Genomic DNA, 25204 nt, shown 5'->3' on the forward strand with positions numbered 1-25204 from the left:
GAGTCACCAAAGGCAAGTTAATCCGGTCGCGAAAGCGGTCCAGATCCAGATCCCTCAAATTAATGGGTCTATCATTCTGGATGATTCTTCCCAAAGTAATGTTAAATAGAATGTAATTATGATCACTGTTGGTAATATCATCAGAGACATACCAATCAGTGATCAAGTCAAAAGCATCCATGGAAGAGAGAGTTAGATCAATCCAGCTAGATCCATTTTAACTAGAGAATGTAGGATCTGAATCCGGATCATTCAACACGACCAGATCCAGAGACTCCACAAAATCAACACAGGCAGCACCTCTTGGACAATTATCCCTCGAGCCCCAGAGAGTATGGTGAGAATTGAAATCACCGCCAATTATTATCTTACGGTCTGATAATTTATTAATTTGCGTGGAGATATTATTCAAGTGCTCGTCCAAGACCTCCGCCGGAGGAGGTATATAGATGGAGAGCACTACAAATGAAAAATCTCCCGCCTTTACACCGACGATAGTTAAATAATCCTCGCTGAAAAGGCTTATGACCTGAAACTTCGCATTAAAGATGACAACTGCGGTTTTCGGGTTCACGTCAGAGCAAACCACCCTGGAAGAGAGCGGTAAACCAGAAACCCACTTGTCCACCACATGAGGTTCCTGAATAAGTGCGATATCAATATTGTCTTCTTGACAGGACTGCCTTAGGGTTGAGGTCGCGACCTTCCCTTTGCCTAAATTAATTTGGATAAATTTAATTTTACTTTCCATTAGACTTGATACTGAAGTCAGTCCTCGATCGCAAAAATTGCAGCTCCCACACGTAAAGTGGACATAGGTTATCCAGAGATTAGTGCTCCGAGTTGAAGTTAGTCTTCTTATCCCTATTGCTTCGGACACAATTTACACACCCTCTAATGGCATTGTCACAGTCAGCGAACTTATGTTCTTCTGACCCACAAAGAGAACAAATTTGCTTAGCAACTTGGTCGCAATTTGCCATTACGTGCCCTATACTCATACAATTGAAGCAACTAGGGATAAAAAGATACTCCCTCCAACCGTGAATTTGCCATCCAATACGAAGTTTGTTTTTACCTTGCTTGAGTTTATTAAAGATGGCATTAGGGATCTCAAGAACCCAATTTTTACCAGCTTCCCTCTCTACCATCTTTTTAGTGTTAAAACAAAATTTGGCAGCGATCTCATTCTCCTCACACTCAAGACGATTGCATTCAATTAACTCCTGAACGAGATCCTCCTTAGAGGTCTCGGAATCCACACCAAAAACAATGATCCGTGGTCTACCAAGCGAAGGATTGCGCATTACCACGTTGCTTTTTAGACTCTCGGAGGCTTCAATGGTGCGTTTAAAAATATCGACATCAACCATGGTGTCCAACTGGACAACCATGCCTTGGCCCTTACAGGGTCTTATGTTTTTAATCTTATGGTCGTTTGGTTTGAGCTCTTTCTCCAACCTACGTCTAAAACAGTCCGCCGTCTCTTCCTTGTCCTTTGGATACAGAAGAACAACATTCTCTTGTCTTGGAGGCAATTTAATTTTAGGGAGAGACGCCTTCCCAGAAGAAGACGGCTTCCTGAACTTAGATTTTAGGCGTTGTCGTCCAGTCTTAACCATAGATTCTGCTGGAGTTGGATTGGCCGCTGAAGTAACCTCAGCGAAGGAAGGAGCTGACGGATTCTGATGCTCATGTTTAGCAAGTATTTCTATGGTGCGATCTTTTTGCTCGTTTGCCCCTAACAATTGAGCAATTTTAAGATTACTTGAGATAACCAAAGTCTCCAATTGCTTATAAATCTGACGAATTTTAGCACCTACATTTATTGAAATTTTACACTGCTATTGGTCAGAATCGATTCCAACTCTGAGGATAAATCCAACAGCCGATCCTCGATTCGTGCTTCAGCAACTATTTCCACAATTTCCCCTTCAATGCGGGGACGCTTTCGTTCATTAATTGAACTCGAACTACTTGATTCCCCCAAAATGGGAGATTTGTTTGTCAGTAAAACCTCTGACTGGTTGATTAGAGTATCCATGAAAGTTTACATGAAATTCATTCCCCTCCCTCCCCACCCACCACGGAGCCCGACCAGGGGACTTTCACTCGAAAGCCAGAGATAAGAGGAGAGTATACTCGACGCCATGAACCCATCATGGACGCCGATTGACCTACACTTCCGCAACTGAGCTGCAAGAAGAGAGCCGCTTGATGCAATGCCGGCCAGCACGCACCCTCTGTCTCGCCACAGGCCGGAACCAAAGAAGCGTGTTGCGGAAATTTGACCCGCAGGACAAACTCCGCTCAACTTCCAGGGACTTCATTCCATGACATACAGACTGACTTTCACGGCAAACGAAAGGGCGAAAACAGCATGTCCAATCAAGATTACCTGAAGAACAGGACGTCAGAAAAACCAAAAATACGGTTCCAAGAAAGAACTTCTGTCACACCAAAAAGGCAAAGCGAAAAAGTGTATTCATAATTATTTGAACTCCCCATGAAATACTCAAGGAAGGGAGCTGCCAACACGGAACTTCATGAATCCCCCTGCGTGGACTTTAAGGGGATAATGCGTATTCATAATTATTTTTAACTCCCCATGAAGTACTCAAGGAAGGGAGCTGCCACTAACAGTACTTCATGTATCCCCCTGCGTGGACTTTAAGGGGATTTAGCTGCGGGCCAGACCAACCACAAACGACGGCACTTCGGCGGGACCAAAGATATCCTAACAATAAGGCTCAAAACGCACCATACACCAAAACCAAGTTTACAACACCCTCTCCAGGAGGGTTGCCAGCCCATTGTATCCGGAGGGTAGCCTTGTTGTAACTTCAACGAAGATCTCTCAACTTACAAATAAAAATAAGCCCCCAAACACAAGCAAAACCGCAGGGATGTCCGTAGACAGAGAGCTACCTAAAGCGGAATGCTTCTCGTCGACAGGTGCAACGCCTCACCCTAATGAATAGCGTTATCCATCGCTCGAAGGCGCCCTGGCCCCACTAACCTCTGCCATTTCGGCCTGGCACCGGGCCCGCCGGGGTGAAAAAGCAAATTCTTTCATCCTCCCTGTCCTTCGCCTCTCTGTCCGGAAACATTCCTTTCTCCCGTCTTCTCTCCGCGATTGCAACTCTCTCCCTGACTTTCTCAAAGTTGTACCTAGTCCCAAACCATTCAGGAAGGCCCTTCCGACTTACCGCGACCTCTTTGTCTAGTCTCTAGCGGCTCTTTATTGGGAAACTGTATAGCGTTCCTTTATATATTCTAATTCCCTATATATATATATATATATATATATATATATATATATATGTTACATATTTATGTGGTTTTTATATTATCTGTCTATCTGCTTATATATTTTTTTGCACTTCTCGTATGCATTCGGTATAGTTATTCTTGTATATACCTATTGTTTGTATTACTGTGCCTTGACACCATTTGTTGGGCAATAAAAAGAACTCAAGAAACTTGTGAAACCTGGAAATTGTCGGCTTATGTATAACCATGTACGAGAGTCAAACTGTAAAATACCTTTTAATAATAATATATATATATTTATATTTAAAAACGATAACAATGCATGGAGTTCGTACATTGTCCCGACGTCCTTTATATAGCGGGCCTCTCGGATGATGCTAGCGGTCTCCAACCTAATTGGCTGGAAAAGAAAGCCGACCAAGAAATATTTGCGGACTCGCTGTGGTGCAATAGTAAGCGTCACCGGTAACTTTCCCCGCTCTTAACCCATCGGGTCAGAGGTCGCCGCGGAGAATTTCAAAGGTGGACGACGCGAGTGATCCCTACCTTCCCCAGCAGTGTTGGGTTTTACACCCCCCCCCAATTAGGCGTTGGGTGTCAGTTCAAGGTGGTCTATAGCGTCGAGAAAGTGCTCGTTGCCGCTATCGAGGGGAGAGACGTCGTTATCCCCCAATAACAAAGTGTCCAGATCCATCGTGACGGCGGATCCTGACACTTAAGGGGGTGAGACTGGGGCGGGGGTGAGTCTGGGGGGAGGGTGGCACCAAGCTCAGCGACCGGAATCGGCTCGACAGACTTGGCAATGGAAACCCCCTGCACCACAGGGACAGCCTCCGAAGGATACACCATCGGAGCTACTTTCACCACGATGCACCCCGGGAAGACATGGGGAAGCCCGCCAAGAAATATGTGTGGACTCAATGTGGTGCAATAGTAAGCATCACTGGTAACTTTACCCCACTCTTAACCCATCGGGTCAGAGGTCGCCACTTTCGGAGAATTCCAAAGGTGGACGACGCGAGCGAGGATGAGTCATCCCTACCTTCTCCAGCAGTGTTGGCCCAAAACAACGAGATAACTCTCTGAAGTAAAGGGAAATACTGTTAGGGACAAGCCTACATTTGCGGATGCAAATGCGGGCTTTACAAACTTAAGAACCAATTAAGTTTTCATTAATATTCACACTTCATCACATTTCACAGGTGGAAATAGTTTCCTCTACGGGTAGTATCTATTTAGATTTTAGAGTCAGTACTAACGATTACTTACATTTCCTCCAACATGATAGGATACATTAAAGGGTTTACCCAAAAAGTCTATATATCGAGCATCTTTAAAGAATCGCCTTTTTCGTGATGACAACCAGTTATCAGTCATACTATTGAGCATGGAGTTGAAAATCTGGAAATTGGACATATTGTCGAATTTGAAAATGAAAAACTCTCCGAAGTTATTTTTTACGAATTTCATTGTGCTGTGTGAAGTTTTAATCTACAAAGAAAAAGACAACGAATAAGTGTATTTTATAATTACTCGTACTCGAGGTGTTTTTAAAATTATGATATTAACTATTTGAAGTAGTAGGGGTTTGTGTTTTACTTCAATAGGGAGAGAATTCATGATTTAATGTAAATATCATGTTTTAATGTAAATATCATGTTTTAATGTAAATATCATGTTAAAGCAAAAACAACGTCATTCATTTTAACAACAACAACAAAAATTACAATTGTGTTTGACTAAGTCTATTGTCAGCTTTTAAGTCCTTTGACGCATTTAAATGGAAAAAGAGCATTATATAGTATCAAAAAGATAATGAATATTGACAGCATAGTCACTTAATTATTAGAAAAGGTGAGATGATTAATTGTACATACGTAATTAAAGTATGCCTTTAATAAAAATTCTGTTCATTATAGGTTTTTGCTTCCAAACGGCTAGATTTTTGGATATAACTTTTTTGCATCTGCCCAATAATGAAGTAAAATAAAGCAGGATGAATGGAGAACAAATAATCTATTAAAAAATTAAAGGTTTTTAAATTGGTTAGTTTAGATTTCATTCTGAAAAATTATTGAATAAATAGTTATTATATTTTAATTGTGCCTACCATTTCCTTGGCACATGTGCTCTTTTACTTTCGTTACCCGTTTAAGAAATGACACGATATTTTTTTTAAAGAACAGCAAAGGAAAAATAATATACGTTAGGATCAGTGCGCATCTTTAATTATTTCAATTTTATGAACAAAGAAAAGGCACGGTGCCCTTAAACCCGCCAAATTTGTCAATAGAATAACAAAAATGTGCTAGCTTAAGAACGGCCCTTGAAGTATTGGTAAAAGGACTAACCACCTGAGTTCCCAAATTCGAAAGTTGAATTGTCATGTCAGACAATCAGGCTTCCTTGACAGTTTAAAACCCCGATTCTTCCTCTTTCTCGGTCCTTTTGTGTCGTACAGGTTTATAAAACAGCCACACTTAACAAACGTTTTAAAATGGTTTCGAAAAATCAAATGAAACACTTTCGGTGTCGACTGTATTAATATAGGATTATGATAAATACGTTTCACACCAAAATTTACAAATTTGATATTTCTTAATCGTTATGAAACATTTCCAAAGTGTCCTCCGTGAACGTGGTTATATAAATGATCTCTAACCAGATACTTTTACTGTCGTGTATCGGTATTTTTGTCGCCATTTTATTAGTCCTTCAGACCAATTTTTTTCAGTTTTCCAATTTCAATGATTATAAATTTAAGTGTTTTTTTATTTTGAGAGACTAATTAGTTATTATCCTTTCTGCACCAAGACGCCAGCTAACATTGGGTAATTGTTTATGAAAATGACTACCATTTTACGTACGCCGATAAAGAGTTCATTTTTGTGTTCGTTTCTTAACGTCGCCAAGATAATAAAATCTAACCATCATTACTCATGGTTCTACACTAACCACATCGCCATCAGACCTGTTCCTTTAATTTATGCCCAAGTGACACGATCGCACTTTTGGTTTATTTACATAAAACCAGTCTTCTATGAAAATAGCTATGAAGTATTACTAATTTTTAATTGTGTTGATAGTAGAAAATAAAATTATTCGACCACGGACATGACAGACAGTATATCTTATATGATTCGCAAAATAACGTATCTGTAAAAAGTTAAAATTCCCCTAAGTTTTTTTTTACTTTCCAAAATCTTTATAAATGACTTTGAAAATGGGGTAATACTCAAATGATGTACGATATCAGCTGATCATTATACTTTTATTTTAATATCAGGTATTTTTTGCAACAAGCTAAAACCAAGAACTGTTGTGGATATTTAAGGGCACGAAGCTACTTATATGAAATAATTGTTTTTGAAACAAAACTTTAAATACTTCTTGTTTTGCAATGTTTCGTTTTGGAGAAACAAGTCGACAATTCTAATTAAGTTCTGCAAGAATATGAAACTCTTCTATGAACGTTATTTTGTTCGGTCTTTTTTTAAAACGTAACACATCAACATTCAGGAAGTAAATTTTCAAAAGTATGCTGAGGTGCAGTGATGGAATCAATATAAATAACATGTAGCAGCACTTTTTGTGTCAAAATACGTGTGCAGATTTTATTTTGCGATGAGGAACAGTGATTTGGGGTTTGCCTGGGTTAAAGACAGCAACAAACAAATAAACGCCATCGGTATTGGGTGCACATTTGAAGCTTTTTCAAATGATATTAATACCTTAAACTTGCAGGAAGCTCCAATCAAATTTTTTCTACGTAGATAATTTTTATTATTTCTCCTCACTTACGAGATCTTACAAAATACGCCATTAATTCCTCAATTAATCCGTGAAAAGATTCGATACCGTTTACGGATATCGGTTTCCCTTCTTTGTCGGTTTTCAATAAAGTTATCTTAAAAGAAAACAAGTCGGAAGAATTGTCCCTAGTTGTATTAATTTATCGAGATGCCTCTTAAAGATATATCTCCGCAATTCAGAGTTATTTACTGAAAACGTAATCCTGGTTCGATCCCACCCGGTAGAAAATTTTATTTATACTGAACCAACCGAAATTAGTTTATTCGGAATATTATAAACTAAGTAGTTACAACAGTGAGTTAGACGTACTAAAACAATGCACAATTGAGTTTCACCCTCTTAACAGTACAAGTTTATCAATTAATACCAAGCCAATTTCAATGAAAGAAATATCTACAGAATGTACTTGTTATTAGTTTTCTCACTTACGCAATACTTGACGCATCTTTAACGCTCATTTTATTTCAACACTCACCCATGATGAAGATAACCTGGATAAAACCGAAACCCTTTCTTAGTTCTTCTTTAGATAAACCCTCGTCTCCTGCCATCTAATATTCAAAATTTACTTACTCTTATTTAAAACGCACTACACCAAATTCAATAAAACCAACCTCGTGGCATAAAACAATTCCTTAATAACAACAAAAAAATCTACTTTAAACCATTCCACACAAAGAACAATAATTTAATGCTAACAATACCGCCCAAAAGCTCAACACCATCAACAAATTAAAATACAAAAGCCCATTCGACCAAATTTCGGAGCCAAAATTACCGAAAGAAAAATATATAATAACAACCCAATCAATCAGGCTTCAGAGCGAAAATAATTCATAGAAAAATTTATAATAATAACCTAATCAATCAGACTTCAGAGCAAAAATAACAAATAGAAAAATATAAAATAACTCAATCGATCACGCTTCAGAGCAAAAATAACAAATAGAAAATATAAAATATAATTTATAAATTTTTAATTAAATATAAGATTAATATAATTTATAAGATTAATATAATTTACAAATATTTAAAATTATGTAGAATAAATTATAGCACCTAACGTTATAACTTTGTAAAGGACATTCGACAAAGCTGTTTTTTTAGAAAAACACCGTTACTTAACAAGCGTTGGTGGCTGAGTGGTTACAGTAAATCTCTTGCACGAGGCAGACCCGGGTTCAATTCCCGGCCGGCTCCAATGAATCGCATATTGATACTAAGACGAATACCGTGTATAATTGGTGGAAACCCTGCCATTGGACGTTGAGAGGTTGCATAACACTCAGCACTCGGTCCGTCCCAAAGTCCTTAAGAAGAAGTTGGAGAGGAAACGCCCATATAAACACAACAGACTCAACATCCACAACCGTCATAACACAAACACAACAAACTCAACACCCACAACCGTCATAACACGAACTCAACATCCACAACCATCATAACACAAGCACAACAAACTCAACACCCACAACCGTTTTAACACGAACCCAACTTTCACAACCTACACATAAACATTACAATAACGAAATATTCAATCGAACTGAACTAAAACTGTCGCGACGGTGAGCGTTAACAAAAAAAACCAAACCAAACCCAACCGCAAATCAATCCGTTAACGTTCACCGTCACACGGTGTTTTGGCCAACCCTTCGAGAAACTGCGTACCCAATGACTAACCTTTGCACGGATAATGCGAACGCGTTCGCAGGACAGACAGGTGATTGTATAACCCCTCCTAGTTGAGGAAACCACTTTTTTCCTTTTATCTTGATCCTAATTTGGTGCAGCAGTCGTTAAGATATAAGAGTATAAGCTATACAGTACGGACACAATCTCAATGGTTTCGGCTTTGCACGGGACACGGTGGCGGCACGATCGATATTTTGCCAAAATCAAAGACGGCGCGGAAGCTACATTCGTGGCCAACATAATTCGATTATTTTCGTATTAAGAAATTATTTAAGTATTAAAATTCTCTTATTTTAAATCTTAAAAATCAGATTAAAATTAATTCATAAACATGGAAAGGATTTTTCATTTATAAATAATGCGTAATTCAAATACACATTTTTAGTGCGTGTTTCGGAAAAATATTGTTATTTACTCAGTGACAAAGTTCTGTTTATTATTAAACTTGAACTTCTTTAGCAAGTATGTGTGCATTATTAAAACGTTCAATATAATAGTTCAAAGCGTAACTACACTAAATAAAATAGCGGAAGAATGTATAACAGAGCTTACGCTAGTTTAGAAAACGAGCAGAAACAATGCGTACCGAGTCAAGTCTGAGTACAATTTGGCTTAACTTTATCCTTATCTTTTTCTTAGCTAGGGACTACCCACAATAATATATTAAATTATTTTCATTGGAAGCACAAAAAATATCAGTTTTCAATATAAATGTACTTTTCAGCAGTTACAATATTTTCGAGCAGCTACAATTTCATTTTTCCGCAATATCCCTTTAATGTTTATATAATTCCAAATATATAAACGTGTAAATTACGATTGAATTTATAAATTTAAATAATATAAATATGTATAAGTTCCTTTCGTTATTTCTTTGCCGCTAAACGGAATCCCGTCAGATCCTTACGGTCCAAAACGATGTGTATATTTAATTAAATTTTATCAGATCTTGAATGAAATTAATTATGCACAGTTTTAATTCGTTCTCGACAACGTATAGGGAGAGCTCGAAGGATTGTAGAATGTTCGAGATAAAGCTACGTCCACACCCCTTTTCATTTCACGTACACGTTTTCTTTTTCTAAAGTCACTTAACCAAATGTCTTTTCATATTCTTGAAATAATAGCCCTTTCTGTAAAGTATCGTGTCCTTCATGTTGAAATGTGGCTCTTGCATCACTCTCTTCAATTTCAACAAATTTATGGGCGCATGAATTTAAATAAAAATCTATATCTGAATATCAATCGCCTTTTCTGATGAGTTAGTGGCTCTCTACCTAAATATGTAGGGTGTCGGCTCGAAATACTAGAGCATCCGCTATTATTCCCACAGCTGTGCGCGAAGTAGCGAAGTGGTTGACCCATTTCTTCGCCTTTTGCGGTGTTGTGCAGCTTGCGTTGAAGATAAGACAGTCTGTAGTAGTGTTCTCGTGCTGCTTTTGCTGTTTTGTCACCTGTCCAGGTTGTGGACGCTGGCGTAGGACAAAATGATGAAGACCCCCGGTGAAAAGGGCCTATTTTATTGGTAAGACCATCTCCTTTGAAATTCGAAGAAGAAAGAACTCGAAAAGGAGACATTTCTGTCAGGAAATGTATTCCATTGATTTGCCGCGACTTCTCGCCTTTCCCTATTCACCTTAAGTCATACGGGAATAACTCCTTCTGCGTTGAGTTTGCAAGTTCTCCCCACACTGGTTAAAGGGATGTTCCCTCTACCTATTCGGTTTCCCCTTCCATGAAAATTGTATTCCCCAATACGGGCTCGAGCTTAATCTTTTTCCTTTGCACAAGTATTTCCGCCTTATATAACGTATTAATATACGTTTAAAATTCATCATAAAGTAAATAATATTTTAAAAACCGTTGGGTCTTAGCACGTGGGTATGTTTTTACATTCTCTCCTCGGCGATACGAATGCCCACAACTCCTTTCAGCGACGATATTGAAAGTGAGCCCTGACTAGCCATGCTAGAACCTACAATGCTAACGGATAGGGAGTGACTTCTTTTAACAAATTTTGGACCACTGCAACAGGGCCGGCTTGGATGGGTGTGCATAAGGTGCCAGTGAACAAGGCCCCGCGGTTCCCAAAATAATAGGGGACCCCGCGAAATTGAAATTATAGTACGCACGTTAAAACAATTTTAAAGTAGCATCTCTAAAATTTGGAAGTACCAAAACCTGGTCCATAAGCGAAACCACGAGTTTTTCCTTCGCAAGGTTGCACCACAATTGAAATTTTAAATAGTCCACGTATTTCCATGAAACGTTACAAAAGGTTAAGAAATATATCAAATTATGTAGTTTATTGGACCTTGGACTCCGAGTCTCGGGAGAAGAGGGTGGGGAGGCAGGGAACGTGTTTTTTCATCATTTCCAGACCGGATATGACGTTATGCCCGCCGAATATGCGCAGGAAGCTCCAGTGGCTCCTATCCGAAAGATGGGATATGGGGAAAGACATTTTTAGCTACCACAAATGAAGTTATTCATACCGTAACTTCGCCGGAACCGACTCTATAACAACCGTTTCAACAGCTGCAACTACCGCACAAGATACAGTTGCTACCACCGGTACCGCGTCTTGGGCTGATAAAGCTACTCCTAGTGTGTCATCTGCAATGAATTTTTCCTTGGCTGAGCAACGTCCGCCACATACGTATTCTTTCAATCGCTCTACAAAAAATTTAAACCCTAACGATAGAGGTATCGCCATACGCTCTACTCACCGCAATGCCACTATCCAAGATTACTGGATAGCTTTCGCTTTAGACGTACCGTCACAGAATATCACCGATATTTTTCGCGTCAACGGTTTTATTCATCTTTATTTCTCCGACCCATCTTGGGCCCGTCAACTCATCGCTGATAGCCTAAATTTTCGCAATTCTCTATTAGAGTGTCTTCCTCTTGGTATTGCACCAAAAAAAGTATTACTATCTAACATCAACCCGGTGATTGAAGACTCAATGATCGTCTCGATGATGTCGCGTTACGGCATCGTTCAGGGAAGTGTTCGCACAATCCCTGCATCAGTTTCGCTACCTGAATACAAACACATTAAAAGCGCTCGTCGCGAAGTGTCAGTCGTTTTTGAGTCCGATGACGCCTATCGTGCTCTCGCCGATTTCCTAACCGTTTTGTCAACCAGGAAATGTTCAATGTGTCAGTCAATAGCCCAGTTCGTTGCATCTCCTGCAGAGAAACCGGACATACCATCCGCGATTTTAAACGAACAAAACCCTCTACTACGACACCGCCTACCTCAGTATCTACAGCACTTACCACCACAGAGACCAGCACCATAACTACTACACTCTCCGAAACAACCTCTGTTAAGTCTCTGGCCACACCCTCTGACATCATTATATCGCAAGCTATAACTGAAAGTCTACCTGTTGCGGTCTCCACTGGACGCTCTCAAATACCGGAAGATTCTATCGATCGCCCTTCACTCGTCTCTGAGTCGGATGCTGACTTCGAGACGCCAACATGGACTTCGAAAACGACCCTAACGTCAAAGTCGTTTGAAATAAGCGAAAGTCACGCCGATCTAAATCACCGCTAGAATCCGCTCTAAAGAGAAAACCCGCCATGGGTCCACCTGAAGCAAAACAAGTGAAAAAAAGAAACCCTGTTTCAAAATACCGCTATAACCCGCTTTCCAACGAATGGGCCGACCCGAAAAGCACCCTCCAACCCGCTTTCACCTACGACGAACTCAAAGTTTTCTCAAACGTGCTCTCGGAGCGCCAGCTCAAGTAGCGCATAACGTTTGCCGTGAGCTTACTGATGAAGCTGCGAAAGTCCACGTTTTATCCCGAAAAGTTCTAGTTAACGCCCACACAGACTCTGCCATTTCCGCCATTGCCAATAACTCTCTTCACCGTAATGAACGAAATAAATACTATCGTTTGTCGACCACGATAAGGGCAATGTTTCCCGACTTGTCCGAAGTCGAATGCTCTCAAGAGAAATAACTATTTTCGTGAACTTTTTCCTCTCTCTCTCGGCCTTTTGTTACTACCGCTTTTTATTTATATAGTCTTTTTCAGTTTCCCTTTAATAATGGTCTTTAACATTATGTCTTTTAACGTTCGTGGTATAAGCCAGGGCGTAACAACCGTCCGCGCTCGCGATTTTGTCTCACGTTTCAAGCCAGACGTAGTCTGCTTCCAAGAAACATACGTTGAATCACACTTTTCGAAATCTTATATTTGGTCACAATGGCCATACGTGTTCTACCATGCCCCCTCGCACAAACCACGGAGTTCAGGCGTGTCCGTGGCAATTCACGCATCTCTGCGTCCATATGTCAATACCGTTGACTGCTTTCAAGACCGTTGCCTTTATATCCATTTTAACTCTGGAATTTTCCATGGCCAAGCACCAGTACACCTTTTTTGTACATACATTTCCGCAACGAGTGATGATATAGCCATTGACACCCTGAACTACATTACTAATAAAATTAAAAACGTTGATTTATCCGATAACGTTCTCATTTACGGCGATTTCAATTGCTGTCTGAACTCTCTTGATAGAAAAAACTGTCGCGAATATCAAAATGTTTTATGCCAATCTTTAAATTCTTTTGTGGCTCAATTTGACCTCGTTGACGCGTTTCGCGTTATTCACCCGAACACGCCGAGTTTTACTTGGCGTGTCAGAAATCATGGAAAACTTTTATCTGCCCGTTTAGACCGGCTTTACCTTCGCTCCTCTTTTCGACTAAAGAGTGTACGACACATACCGTCGGGTTTTTCTGACCACGACGCGGTCATCTGTCAATTTCTTGATATTTTTCCATTCCCACGTTCGCCTCCTTTTTGGCGAATGAACACTCTTTGCCTGCAAGATTCGCAGTTCTTATCAGATTCCCGAACAATGCTCGTAAATACCATCAATTCCAAACCGCCCTTGAGATCCTGGAGCTCGTGGTGGTTTGAAGTTATAAAACCTGAGATAAAATCTTTTTCCATGATTTTTGGCACAGCCGTACTGTTCAGGAATCGGCTGCCATAAATCACCACGAAGCCATGGTTAATGTTTTCCACCCCGGTTCACCGGAACACCACGAACATAGTGAAAATCTAAAACAGTTCCTTCTCGATCGTCCGCATTGACACCCCTTCGCGAGATTTTTATAAACTCGAGAAAAATGCGGTAACGTCTAATGTCATTCCCGCGGTTTATGACTCCCAAGGAGTCACCGTTACGGACCCGGATATTATCCGAGAGGTGGTGGCTAATTATTACGGTGATCTTTACGCTAAATCGAAGGACACCGACGAAGCTCGTATTTCGGATTTCCTACCCGACGTATTACCGACACTCGATGAAACTGGAGCAGCTAGTATTTCCGGCACTTTTAGTTTGTCAGAAACTACAAATGCTTTAAAAGGATTGTCCCGCAGGAAGACTTGTGGCATCGACGGTATCCCCGTAGAGTACTACCTAGCATTCTGGGACATTTTAGGTCCCGTTCTTATGGAGGTTTTTAGTAGCCTAATCACTTCCCATACTTACTGGAAGCGCTTCTGCGTCTCCATCGTTTCCCTTCTCCCCAAAACCGGGGACCTAATGAATCTAGCCAACTGGCGCCTTATCTCCCTTACTAATTCAGATTATAAACTTTACGCTAGAGTCCTGGCCAACCGTTTGAACACGGTGATAGGCGCGCTCATCCACCCTTCGCAGACTTACTCAATACCGGGTAGATGTATTTATGATTCTCTCTCTGTGTTACGTGACCTCATCGCCCTTGCTAATACTAAGCGCGAGGCCTTGGCTATAGTAAAGGTCGATTTCCGCAAGCTACCTTTTCAAAGTACTCGTTCGCTTCGGTATTCCGAATGACTTTTAGAACACCTAAAAGTCGTTTACACGAATCCGATTTTTCGCGTTCGCGTGAACAACACCATAACTCGTGAGATCAGTTTCGATAGCGGCATACGGCAAGGCTGTCCTATGTCGGGTCTCCTGTACGTTTTAGCCATCGAACCTCTATTGTGCTCGTTACGTCACTCGATCGCTCGCCCTTTTGACCCTGCGCATGAAAATATCATTAGCGCTACATTCGCCGACGATCTAAACGGTTTCCTTCGAAATCCTTCAGTTTTGCCAATTTTAAAGACTGTCTCACGGCTTACTGTGCCGTCTCTGGCGCTATAGTAAACCACGACAAGTCCTTCGTTCTCTGGTGCGGCGAGTGGCGTTTCAACCCACCACCGATTAACGTACCTTTCCCTCGAACTCCGATGGAGGAAAGTTTCTCGGTGTTTATCTAGGAAACTCTCCCGCGCGTGAGCTTCAAAATTGGCCAGAACTCTCAACGCGTCTCTCACGGGTTTAGGGCGCTGGCTTCATTACAGACACCTCTGCTCGCTCACTGGGCGAGTATTGTTAATAAACCAGCTTGCCTCGTCTATATTATGGCACAGGTTAAAAGTACTAAACCCAACGACGTCTTTTGTCCGCGAGTGGCAGTCGTCGCTTATATATTTTCTTTGGGCCGGGGTACACTGGGAACCTTCCCACTATCTATACCCCCAAACTCTCGCTGGGGGTCTCGGGCTCGTTAACATCGAACTCAAACTTCGAGCTTTCAGAGTTCAATCGCTAGCAACTTACCTGTCAAATACCGATCGCGCGAACCCCAAAATTATTTGTACCGATGCAGTGTTTCGCAAATATTTACCACGCTTTCCTTCCCCGGAAGAACTTCTCGCAGATCGCACCACCCAGTATGGTAAAATACCCTTTTACTCATCCACCCTCTCGTCCTGGTTCAATATTCCTTTACGCCCGCAGCCCTGTTTCTCGTCCCGTGAAAAATTTCTAAACCTTCCATTCACTTCGTCTCCTTTTCTTAAAACCGTCGAGGGCACTGGCCTAACGAAAGACGACACCGACACTCTCGTAATCCAGAGAATTAAACGTTTCGCTGACCTTCTTGATCAAGATGGCAGGTGGTTTTCCCGACAGAGGCTTCTAATCTTACGCGCACCCTCTCGACTTTTCGTACCGCAGCATAAACGAGTGGTTAGAACAGATGCCTCATTCAGCAATGAAAATATTCTATCGATTTCTTTAGAATCTCATTGCGGCCCGAGAACCACTCGTTTCATGCTGACAGACCACCCCCAAACCCGGGATATTTATCGGTGCCTAGTTAACCTAAGTTTCCCCGGTAAAATCCCATCGTTACCAGCAAACTCTCCCAACTTAATTTCGTATTCTTCCTGGAATACCCGGAATGTTTCACCTATAAGCTCGCGCTTAGAGCTCTGCGCTCAATGGAGAGACTTTCATTTGGCCCTTCCGGCGCCGGCTAGGCTGTCACACATTGTTGAAAGCTTAGACTCTAATTTCTGCCATTTTTGCCCAGCAAAAGGAACATTTTCACACTGCTACTTTAAGTGTCTGTTAGCGCAGACGATAAGCGAAAAAATCCTAGAACGCTTGTCTCTATACATAAATCACCATCACACACTGATGGACGTGTGGACATTAGTGGGTGATAATAGTACCAGCCACCACCTATGTAATTTTATGTTCGTTTTAGTGAAAGTCGCGTTATCAGAGCTATACTCTGATGTCCGTACGATATCAATTGGTACAAAAGATTTTAGTAAATACGTTGAACAAATATCGAAATCCGTGTTAAACCGCGTTGCCGCCCGTTACCGTGCTGCTCGCTCTACTGCCCGAAATTCCGAAGATTTAGCCGCGTTATCTACGCTATGGGGTGTTGATGATGAACCACAATGGTTCCAATTAAATATATACGTATATATACATATTTATTTATTTGTTACTGCAATTTTCTTTTTTAATAATGTAAAGTGCTAATTTAACCTTGATATGTATATTCTGTAAATAAAGCGAGTTTTTTTTGAAAACAAAAAAACTCTCTCTCTCTCTCTCTCTCTCTCTCAAATTACCGAAAGATTTGAATATTTGCAGTTTTTACCATCTTTAATTAAAGAAAATCAATTATTTTGAAAAAACCTCACTGAGATTCATTTTTTAATTCCTTAACTAAGTACTACAGCCTTTTCCCATTGCTAATAGTAATAAAATAATCCTAGGTAAATCATATCCAATTTATAGGCAAGAGCTTAATGATAACTATTTATTTGATGCGCAGCAAATTGATCCTTCTAGCTTGCTTGTACATAAAAACTTGACATTTAAAAGAAATTATATAAGCCTGAAATGTAGAAGTATGAAAACTGAAAACAGTTACATTTATGTGGAAAAATCGGAAGAATATATATTCCACTGCTCAGAGTAAAGTATTTATAACTGGAATTGTATTAAAAATACAAATTAACCGAATTCAAAACATACGACCTGCTTTGCCAGATTTTTCATGTATTTGAAGAAACTAATAAACCTTTTTTAATTTCACTCGATGGCGATTGTACCATTAACAAATGCGTTAGGACCAATACCGATAATAAAGAGTTTTTAATTTTAATTGATTTTGTATTAGAGGGCAATTAATCAGTTCAATATTTAGTTTGAAGATGTGGTGGAAGACAATACTCAAAAAAACTCGAAATTTAAAATTAATTTTCATAAAATTATTTGTTAAATTAAGGTGTCCTATTTGTTTATTAAATATCATAAGGTTTTATACAAAAGAAGTGACTAAATTGTTTATTATATCTGCCAAATCTTTCATGTATTTTAGCTATAGATAAAACTTATTTGTGAACTAGCTATAATACTGGGCTACGCCCGGGGTCTTTTTGATTTGTACGTAATAAAAGTGCCGCACCATAACAAAACCATCTTTAGGACTGAAAGCTAACTAACATTTACACCTACGATTACATTTAAAGATACTTATTTTGTACTCCTTAACCGAACTTTATTTTATTTCTCGATTTAGGAGCGACCTAAATTTTTGAGCCCTTTCATTGCTTTTACAAAAAATATATACCAAAGATGACCCGTGACGGGTTTTCCCCAATCGCCGGGCCTCTTATTGAGAAATTCGACCCCTTCTACCTGTCCGTCAATGTAGAGCTACGGGCGACTAAGATAAGTGGTGGAAGTTGAGAAAAAAATTGAAAGCCGAGACCAGCCGGGAAAATAGATAAGGGAAACAAATAGGTGAAAGTCCAAAGTCGAGTAAAATAAAATTGAATTAGATTAATAACCATGTCAAATTAAATTAGATTAAAAACCATGTCCGGTATTTGGAATTAGGCGCGTTTAGTTGAAAATTAGACCTTGAACATGTGTTGAGTCCGTTGAAGAGCCCCCAAATTTGACCCTTTCTACCTGTTCGTCAATGTAGAGCCTACGGGCGACTAAGATAAGCCCTTCCCGTTAAAACCTCCGGCAAAGAGGCGAAAGTGCAAAGTCGAGTAAGATAAAATTGAAATATAAGTAAAATTGAATTAGATAAATAATCATCTGAGGTATTTGGAATTAGCCGCGTTTAGTTGTCAATTAGGCCCTGAACATTGAGTTAAAATTTCAGAGCTCTAGAGCTAACCGTTCTCGAATTTTAGGAACATGACATTAACAAATAAATAAAAGGACAAATTTAAGACTTATTGTTATAGATAATACAAAGGTTTTCCTTTCTCTAATAGTGGACTGACAATTAAATATAAAATATTTAAAATTATTAAGCTTTCTCAGTTTGGGAGTTGGAAATTTACACGATTTTTGACTAGTGAGACCGGGATAAAGTAAAAAGGTTTTCCTTTCAGTAATAGTGGACTGACAGTATAAAATATACATAAATTTATCCTGACAATTTTAAATAAATAAGCTTTCTCAATTTGGGAGTTGGCAATTCACACGATTTTTTTTTCTCAAAATAACACTTTTATTTGAAATTAAAAAATAAATAACTAGAATAACTTATTATATTACAAATAATAATTGGTAATTATTCCGTTTCGAAAAGCAGTTATATAAAATTCAACGTTTTAATAAATTATTTGATGTTTAAAACTTTTAAGTATCGCGCTGTGTGTCTGTCTACCTCATTTTTGCCAAAGTTTTCATAAAAATCCGGGAGACACTACTATTAAAAACCATATAGCATTTTCACTTTAAATTTCAGAGGATTCCTCCTGAAACATTCTCAGATATGGAATTATGTGAGACCTATTCCCTTTAAAATCTAAAGTAAAGATCCCAAAGTCATTCTAAAGATTATCTTAAGAAACGCTATGAGCCATTTCCATTTACATTTTTAATTAATTCCTCAGTAAGTAATTTTTGGGAATCAGTTAAGAAAATCTAAAAGACATTTTCCCTTAAAATGTTTATGGGATTCCTCCAAAGTAATTCTGAAGACCCTCTTAAGAAAATGTATAGATCATTTTCCCTTTATATTAATTCAGGGTTTATGGCTAAGCACTCTTAGGAATCAGTTCAGAAAATCCAAAAGACATATTACCTTGAAATGCTTAAGTGATTTCTCCAAAGTAATTCTGAAGACCCTCTTAAGAAAATGTATAGATAATTTTCCCTATATATTTATTCGGGATTTATGGCTTAGCATTCTTAGGAATCAGTTAAGAAAACCATTGTAGTACGTTCTTTTGAAAAATTCATTTTTTTTAAATGTATTTTTTGAAATGCATGTTCAAATTCTTAAGAAGTCTTAAGGATATTTCTCTTTAGTTAGCAGTTCCTTAGACTATGTTACATTTCCTTAAGATTTTCTTAAGACATCTTAAGAAAGTTTTTGTAAGGGAGTATTAGATCCTTTACAAATCACAACTACCACTCCGCCTAAGAAAATAAATGTAAATAGACTAAAAATAAAAACTTGAATACAAATAGCAACCACTTGAAACGTTGCTGTAAGTGTAAATAAAACTTCAATACATTTCTTATAAAAAATTCGAGTAAAAGCCAAAATAAAATCTAAAATATTCCCTAAATTTTTTTTCTTAAAACAGTCTTTACAATTTTATTAAATATCTGTCCCTTTTTTGAGGTAGTGCAATGATACACTGAGCTTTTTCCCATAATTTCAGTTGATATTAAAAATGCCACGGGGATTTGAAATGAAATATGCATAGTAATATTATAGCAGTAAGTGACAATAATATTTAATTGAAATAATCTATACTTCATAATTGGATGAATTTACTTGATAAAAATCATAAATATCTTCATCGTCGCGTCGTGTATAATGTCAAATGTCTCTGAAGTGTTCACATCTCAAATCTGACTGCTTAAACAATATTTTATGATGTATGTTACTTTTATTTTATTGAATCTTTGATCAAAACAATTAGACCAAAGAAATTTTCCGAGAAAACTAAAAGTTAACAAATCTATTTTTAACAGATATCATTTATCGAAAAACTTGACTAAATTGAACTAGCTAGCTGTTATCTGAAGATGATTAACAATTCTTTTCAAACAGTTGATCAATCTTAAGCTTATCGGACCAAATGACAGTCGTGGTTAAATCACTTATTCCCACCTTAAGCATTCTTTATAAACAAGAGGTGGATCTTAACTTACAAAGAAATTACCCGAGTTGTTTATCTCCGACTTGGTAGACTTGAATTTCTGTAAAGTCACAATGGGCTTTTGTTTTACAATGGCAAACAAAAATGTGTTTGACAACCTAAAATTATTATTTTCATATTTAAAAAAGCTTGGGAATTTCACTTAATTTAACGGTTTCCCATCTGAAAATAATCTAGAACTATAAACTTTAAATTCTTAAATATTTGGGTGAATCTGAGCAATTTTAAGGGTCATATAGGTAATGTCTGATTAAATAATCCGGAATATTGAACATTTTGGATTGATTTGATAGCATTAGGTTAAGCATATTAAATTGCGTCATTGGGATAGAATTTATAAAAGTGAAAACTTTGAGTTTTTCATTTTAAATGAGTTAAAATAGCATATTGGTTAAATTAGGTAAATACGGATGGATTTGAATAAACATTTCAAATTTGGGTTAATACAGGAAAATTATACAAATAAATGGCGAATATTTGAAGCAGGTTTGATAAAATTAAGTTGCGTGAAATTTATCGAAAATTGGATTTAATTTTTTTAATAGACTGCCATGACATCAAACAGGGATAGTAAGCACGCTTTGAAGCATGATGGATACTGAGGGCAGCTTTGGTTAGAGATGACGATGATTGTTCGCAAGGAGCTATATCTGTGAGATTAATACTATCGTGATACAGAGCTTGGTAGACCGTTGTTAATTGTACTTTTACTTTGTTTTGGAACTGCTTTCATAAAAGCATTTTTCATTTAATATTGTATAAATACACGAAATAGTTGACAACGCATAAATTTGGCCAAGGGCTGAGAACGAGTAAGATTACCTAGCAGGTCCTACGCAATTCCTCGAGTTTTATTACTTTTCTTTTCATAATGGAACTATTGCCGTATCTTTCTCATATTTTTCCATGTTATTATAAAACTTTAAGCGATAAAGGTTTTTTCGTTATAAGCACAGGCTGAATTTTAAATATTTAAAATGAACGCTACTCCCTTAAATTGAATTCTGGAATCTACGGTAACTTAATAATGCATGAAAATTACATTGGCAAAAGGCCCTTTTTTAATATCACAGATTTTTGACTCTGGTGTGCCACGTATTTTAAAATAAAAAATCGCGGTTATTAGGCATCTAGCCTTCTTAAACATTACATGTTTCCTAATCGACCCAAAAACAGCTGACTTAATTATATAATATTTATTTTTTTATAAGACGGATTGTAATATTGCGGGTTAAAGTAGCTCCTAATGTAACGTCATAAGCGCAAACACAAATGAAAAATAAGCCACACGAATGATATGATTTTAGGAAATACACACTGCCCCGATTTCATAAATATATTTAAAATATTAAAAAAATTGTTACCATGTACATTAGGTTAATAGGCGTAATATAAAACCAAGGGTCATTTTGTCAAAATTACGTTTTTTCTCAATCACCCTGTATAGTAAAACAACATCTCAATCGCCCCATCGTTTGACAACTTTAACGCCCTAATCATCAACAACCAAGGAGTAAGATAATACCCTAAATATTAAATTAATACCTCTACATGGAAAACCCTTGATGATGGTAGACACTCCTACTCACGCCAAGGGATTCATAGGGTTACAAAGTAGAAATAATTAATTTTTAGTTACTTACATATCAAATATAATTTTTTATTATTTTGGGTATTTATAACGGACAATATTTATAATAATTACTCATTTTATTTATAATACTAATCCATCTAAATAAGTTGAATATCATTTTAAAGGTAAAACTTTTTACCAATGCCGGATTTATAAATTTGACGCTCTAGCTACAAATCAAAATGCCTTGGCTGAAACTACAGGGCGTTTGATACTTTTGGCGTACATTTTATGGTACCACGAGCTTGTTGTTATCTTAGCTTATGATAGCGAAGGTGCAGGCGGTGGGTTTTACTATACTGTAGGTGTGGGTTGTGCAATAAATCATTTAACTAATGAAAATGATCGTACATTGTGAAACAAAATTACAGGATAAAGGACAAGGTAATGGGGATCGTAGCTATTGCACCAGGTTGTTTAGAAAGTTCTGCTTTAAGTAAGAATTCTGTTAAGTTGTTTACTTGTGCTTATGAAGTTAAGATCAATGCGATTGATATATATCGACCCCCCCCCCACGCCACCTGCCGGAAGGGGGAAGGAAGCGGGGACTTCCGGTGCCGACCCCCCGTGTACATCTACATGGAAAACCCTTGATGATGGTAGACACTCCTACTGGCGTGCAATATAATGCTAGTCCAATCTTTAAGATAAATTACATATTTAAGAAAATCGCTTGGACATTAGGTCGGACATTGTAGTTTATGGACTACAAAATAAAAGCAAGCGAACCATCGGAGAATGCTTATTTGTTTGGCGACGTTAGAAGTATCATCTGTTTCTTTTTATTCCTTAATTTTTTTAAATCATCAAAAGGCAAAAACTATACCTTCCTTAAATATCAACAATCTGACACAAACCACTTGAATAATAATCAATAATCAGCTGGGCTAATACCCAAGGCACCACCTTTGGTCTAAGTCATCAAGCGACTTTCATAATTTCAGGTGGCCGGGTTACAATGTGTAGGAGGGTGGTGGCAAACCCTGCATGATACGCGAGCCAACAGCTGTTGCCAAATAAAATCAGAGTCCATAATATGTTAAAAGTTTCGTTAACTTAATATATATATAGTTATTCCACGTTCGGACTCTTTTGGTCTTTTTAATGATTTAGCCTTGCGAAGTTCGTGTTTCTTTGTTATTAAAAAAAACTTTCGTAATAACAATGCATTTATTTTTGTATGCCTGAGTAATTAGCTATTGGTCTCATTTCAATTATTTACATTGCGTTTTCGTTATGTTTACGAAAATAAGTGTTGCAAAATGCTCGCTATGAACTATTCAAATTTCATCGCATTTTCGTTTAAATTTACGCAAGTTTTTCTTCAAATTTAAACGAAATGGCCGTCAAATTTAAGTTTCTTGGCGTTCAAATAAACAAAAAGGCGTTCAATTAGTCCGTTTAAACCAACGAATTTGAAAGATACTCTCCATGACAACTTGTTTCAAGCGATATTGTGAACATGGCCTTAGAGTACATACAAACTTTTGTTTCACATCCAGTCGTGGCGGACTTCAGTTTTCTAAAACCATAATCACCATCGCTATTGTCATTTTGGTGGATAAGTCGAAACTATAATTAGTTCAGTTAGAATTATATTTTGTCACTTGTTATTGTAGTTGAATTTATTTGGTTTAAAGCCAAGTTTACCTACCGAATAGAATTCTTTTCTAAATATAAGAATAGGGTGCATGGAATAATACAACATTCAGATATCGTTATTCTACGATATACAATTTTTTTTACAATCAAATAACCAATAAAGGACCAAGGTTAAACACTAAAAAAAAATTTTACACCTAAAAGGCAGAAATGATAGACTGACATTGTGAGTATCAAAGTCAAATATGTGGAAATCACTTTAAGGGAGGATCTGGGAAAGAATGGAGGAAATAAGAGCAATAACGGCCAACCGTTGTTGATAGATGATGTAACAAGATTTTAAATAACTCATGCTTGGTAAGAAATCGCATTCAACCAAAAAGGTATTGAGCGTGATCTTAATGATTTATAAAGTTAAAAACGTTCTGATGAAATTATTTATCCCAACCATTTGTAGAGTGTATCTGTAAAACTCTTTGCAAACCTTAATGTAAAACTTATTATGGTTCCTCGCTGTGAATGTTTTATTTGGTACAAAGTTTTATTCGAGAGGTTGGCGCTGAAAATGAAATTGAAGACTTCGGAAATTTACATTAAAATATTAGTATTTTATGGATTCGCTACCCACTTAAGACCTTTGAAAATGCATTTCCTCTTTGGTTTGACTATAAACCCGAATTAAATTCCTGCGTTGGCTGATGATGGAACAAATACCTATAGTAAAAATGTATAAAGGTTTTAATTTATGGAAAAATATTTAAACCAATTAAAGTAACTTGAACCGTATTTGGTTAATTCTTTTAATTTCATAAAATTTACTTGTCCCATAATTTAAACATTTTCCAACTGGTTTTTATAACAATTTTTCGTTTATATTGTACACGTTTTCCGTTACATAAAGACAATTTAACTTTAAGTGAGATTTCTAGCTATTTCATGGGACCCACAACCCACGTACTAAGTCGCATGATGACTTAGGCCTAAGGTGGTGCCTTGGGTATTAGCCTTGCTGATTTGTATTATTATTATTATAATTAAGATTTTGAATTGCCTAGCAACAAATATTAAATCTTCACCTTCGAAACAATAGTGAACTGTGTTCCTTGTCTTAAATCAACGCAAAATTTAACCATGGTTAATTTAAACTAGTAAATATTAAGTAATATACTATAGAGACAGATACTTCATGGTTTAAAATAATTACTATACTGAAAAAAAAGGTGATTTCTTTAGAAAATTAAGGGAAGCACTACGGGTTTTTATAGAAATCCATAAATCTTTTAAAGAAACAAACCAAATGTTTATGTACAAACCAAGAATTTATTTATAGAAAAACCACGATATTTTTACAGAAAACCAAAGGAGTTTTCTTTATAGAAAAGCACAAATGTGTATAGAAAAATCTCAGGTTTAGATAGAATACCAACAAATTAATAAAATATAGAAATGAATTGAAAATGGCACTTTATTTAATTAAAATAACAAACACTTTCTAGCTTTATTGTTAATTTAATTTATTTTATTTGATGTCTCCATAAAATCTCTCCTTGTTGATCGAGGGTATTTTGCAGAGTATAGGCTATAAATTTATATCTGCGATTATCAATTCAAAATAATATCTTTTTTCCGGCTTCAAGCGTCCTTCTAGTTGGACATATTTGACTGTTCC

The 25204-nt window shown here is 37.5% G+C and overlaps 1 protein-coding gene across 1 annotated transcript; it reads right to left on the reverse strand.

Moving 5' to 3' along the window:
• Positions 1-217: 217 nt before the first annotated feature.
• On the reverse strand, positions 218-751 carry LOC149920593 (uncharacterized). Its single transcript, XM_090164354.1, has one exon. It carries the CDS (start codon positions 749-751, stop codon positions 218-220), a length of 534 nt encoding a protein of 177 aa, XP_090020480.1.
• Between the last annotated feature and the right edge of the window lie 24453 nt (positions 752-25204).

This window comes from Leiobunum rupestre, unplaced genomic scaffold, assembly GCF_980474605.1.
Source record: "Leiobunum rupestre unplaced genomic scaffold, qqLeiRupe1.1.hap1 H1_H1_scaffold_14, whole genome shotgun sequence".
Taxonomy (NCBI): domain Eukaryota; kingdom Metazoa; phylum Arthropoda; class Arachnida; order Opiliones; family Sclerosomatidae; genus Leiobunum; species Leiobunum rupestre.

Coding starts and splice junctions, on each gene's coding strand:
- LOC149920593 (XM_090164354.1), bottom strand. CDS start 751: ATGGAAAGTAAAATTAAATTTATCCAAATTAATTTAGGCAAAGGGAAG.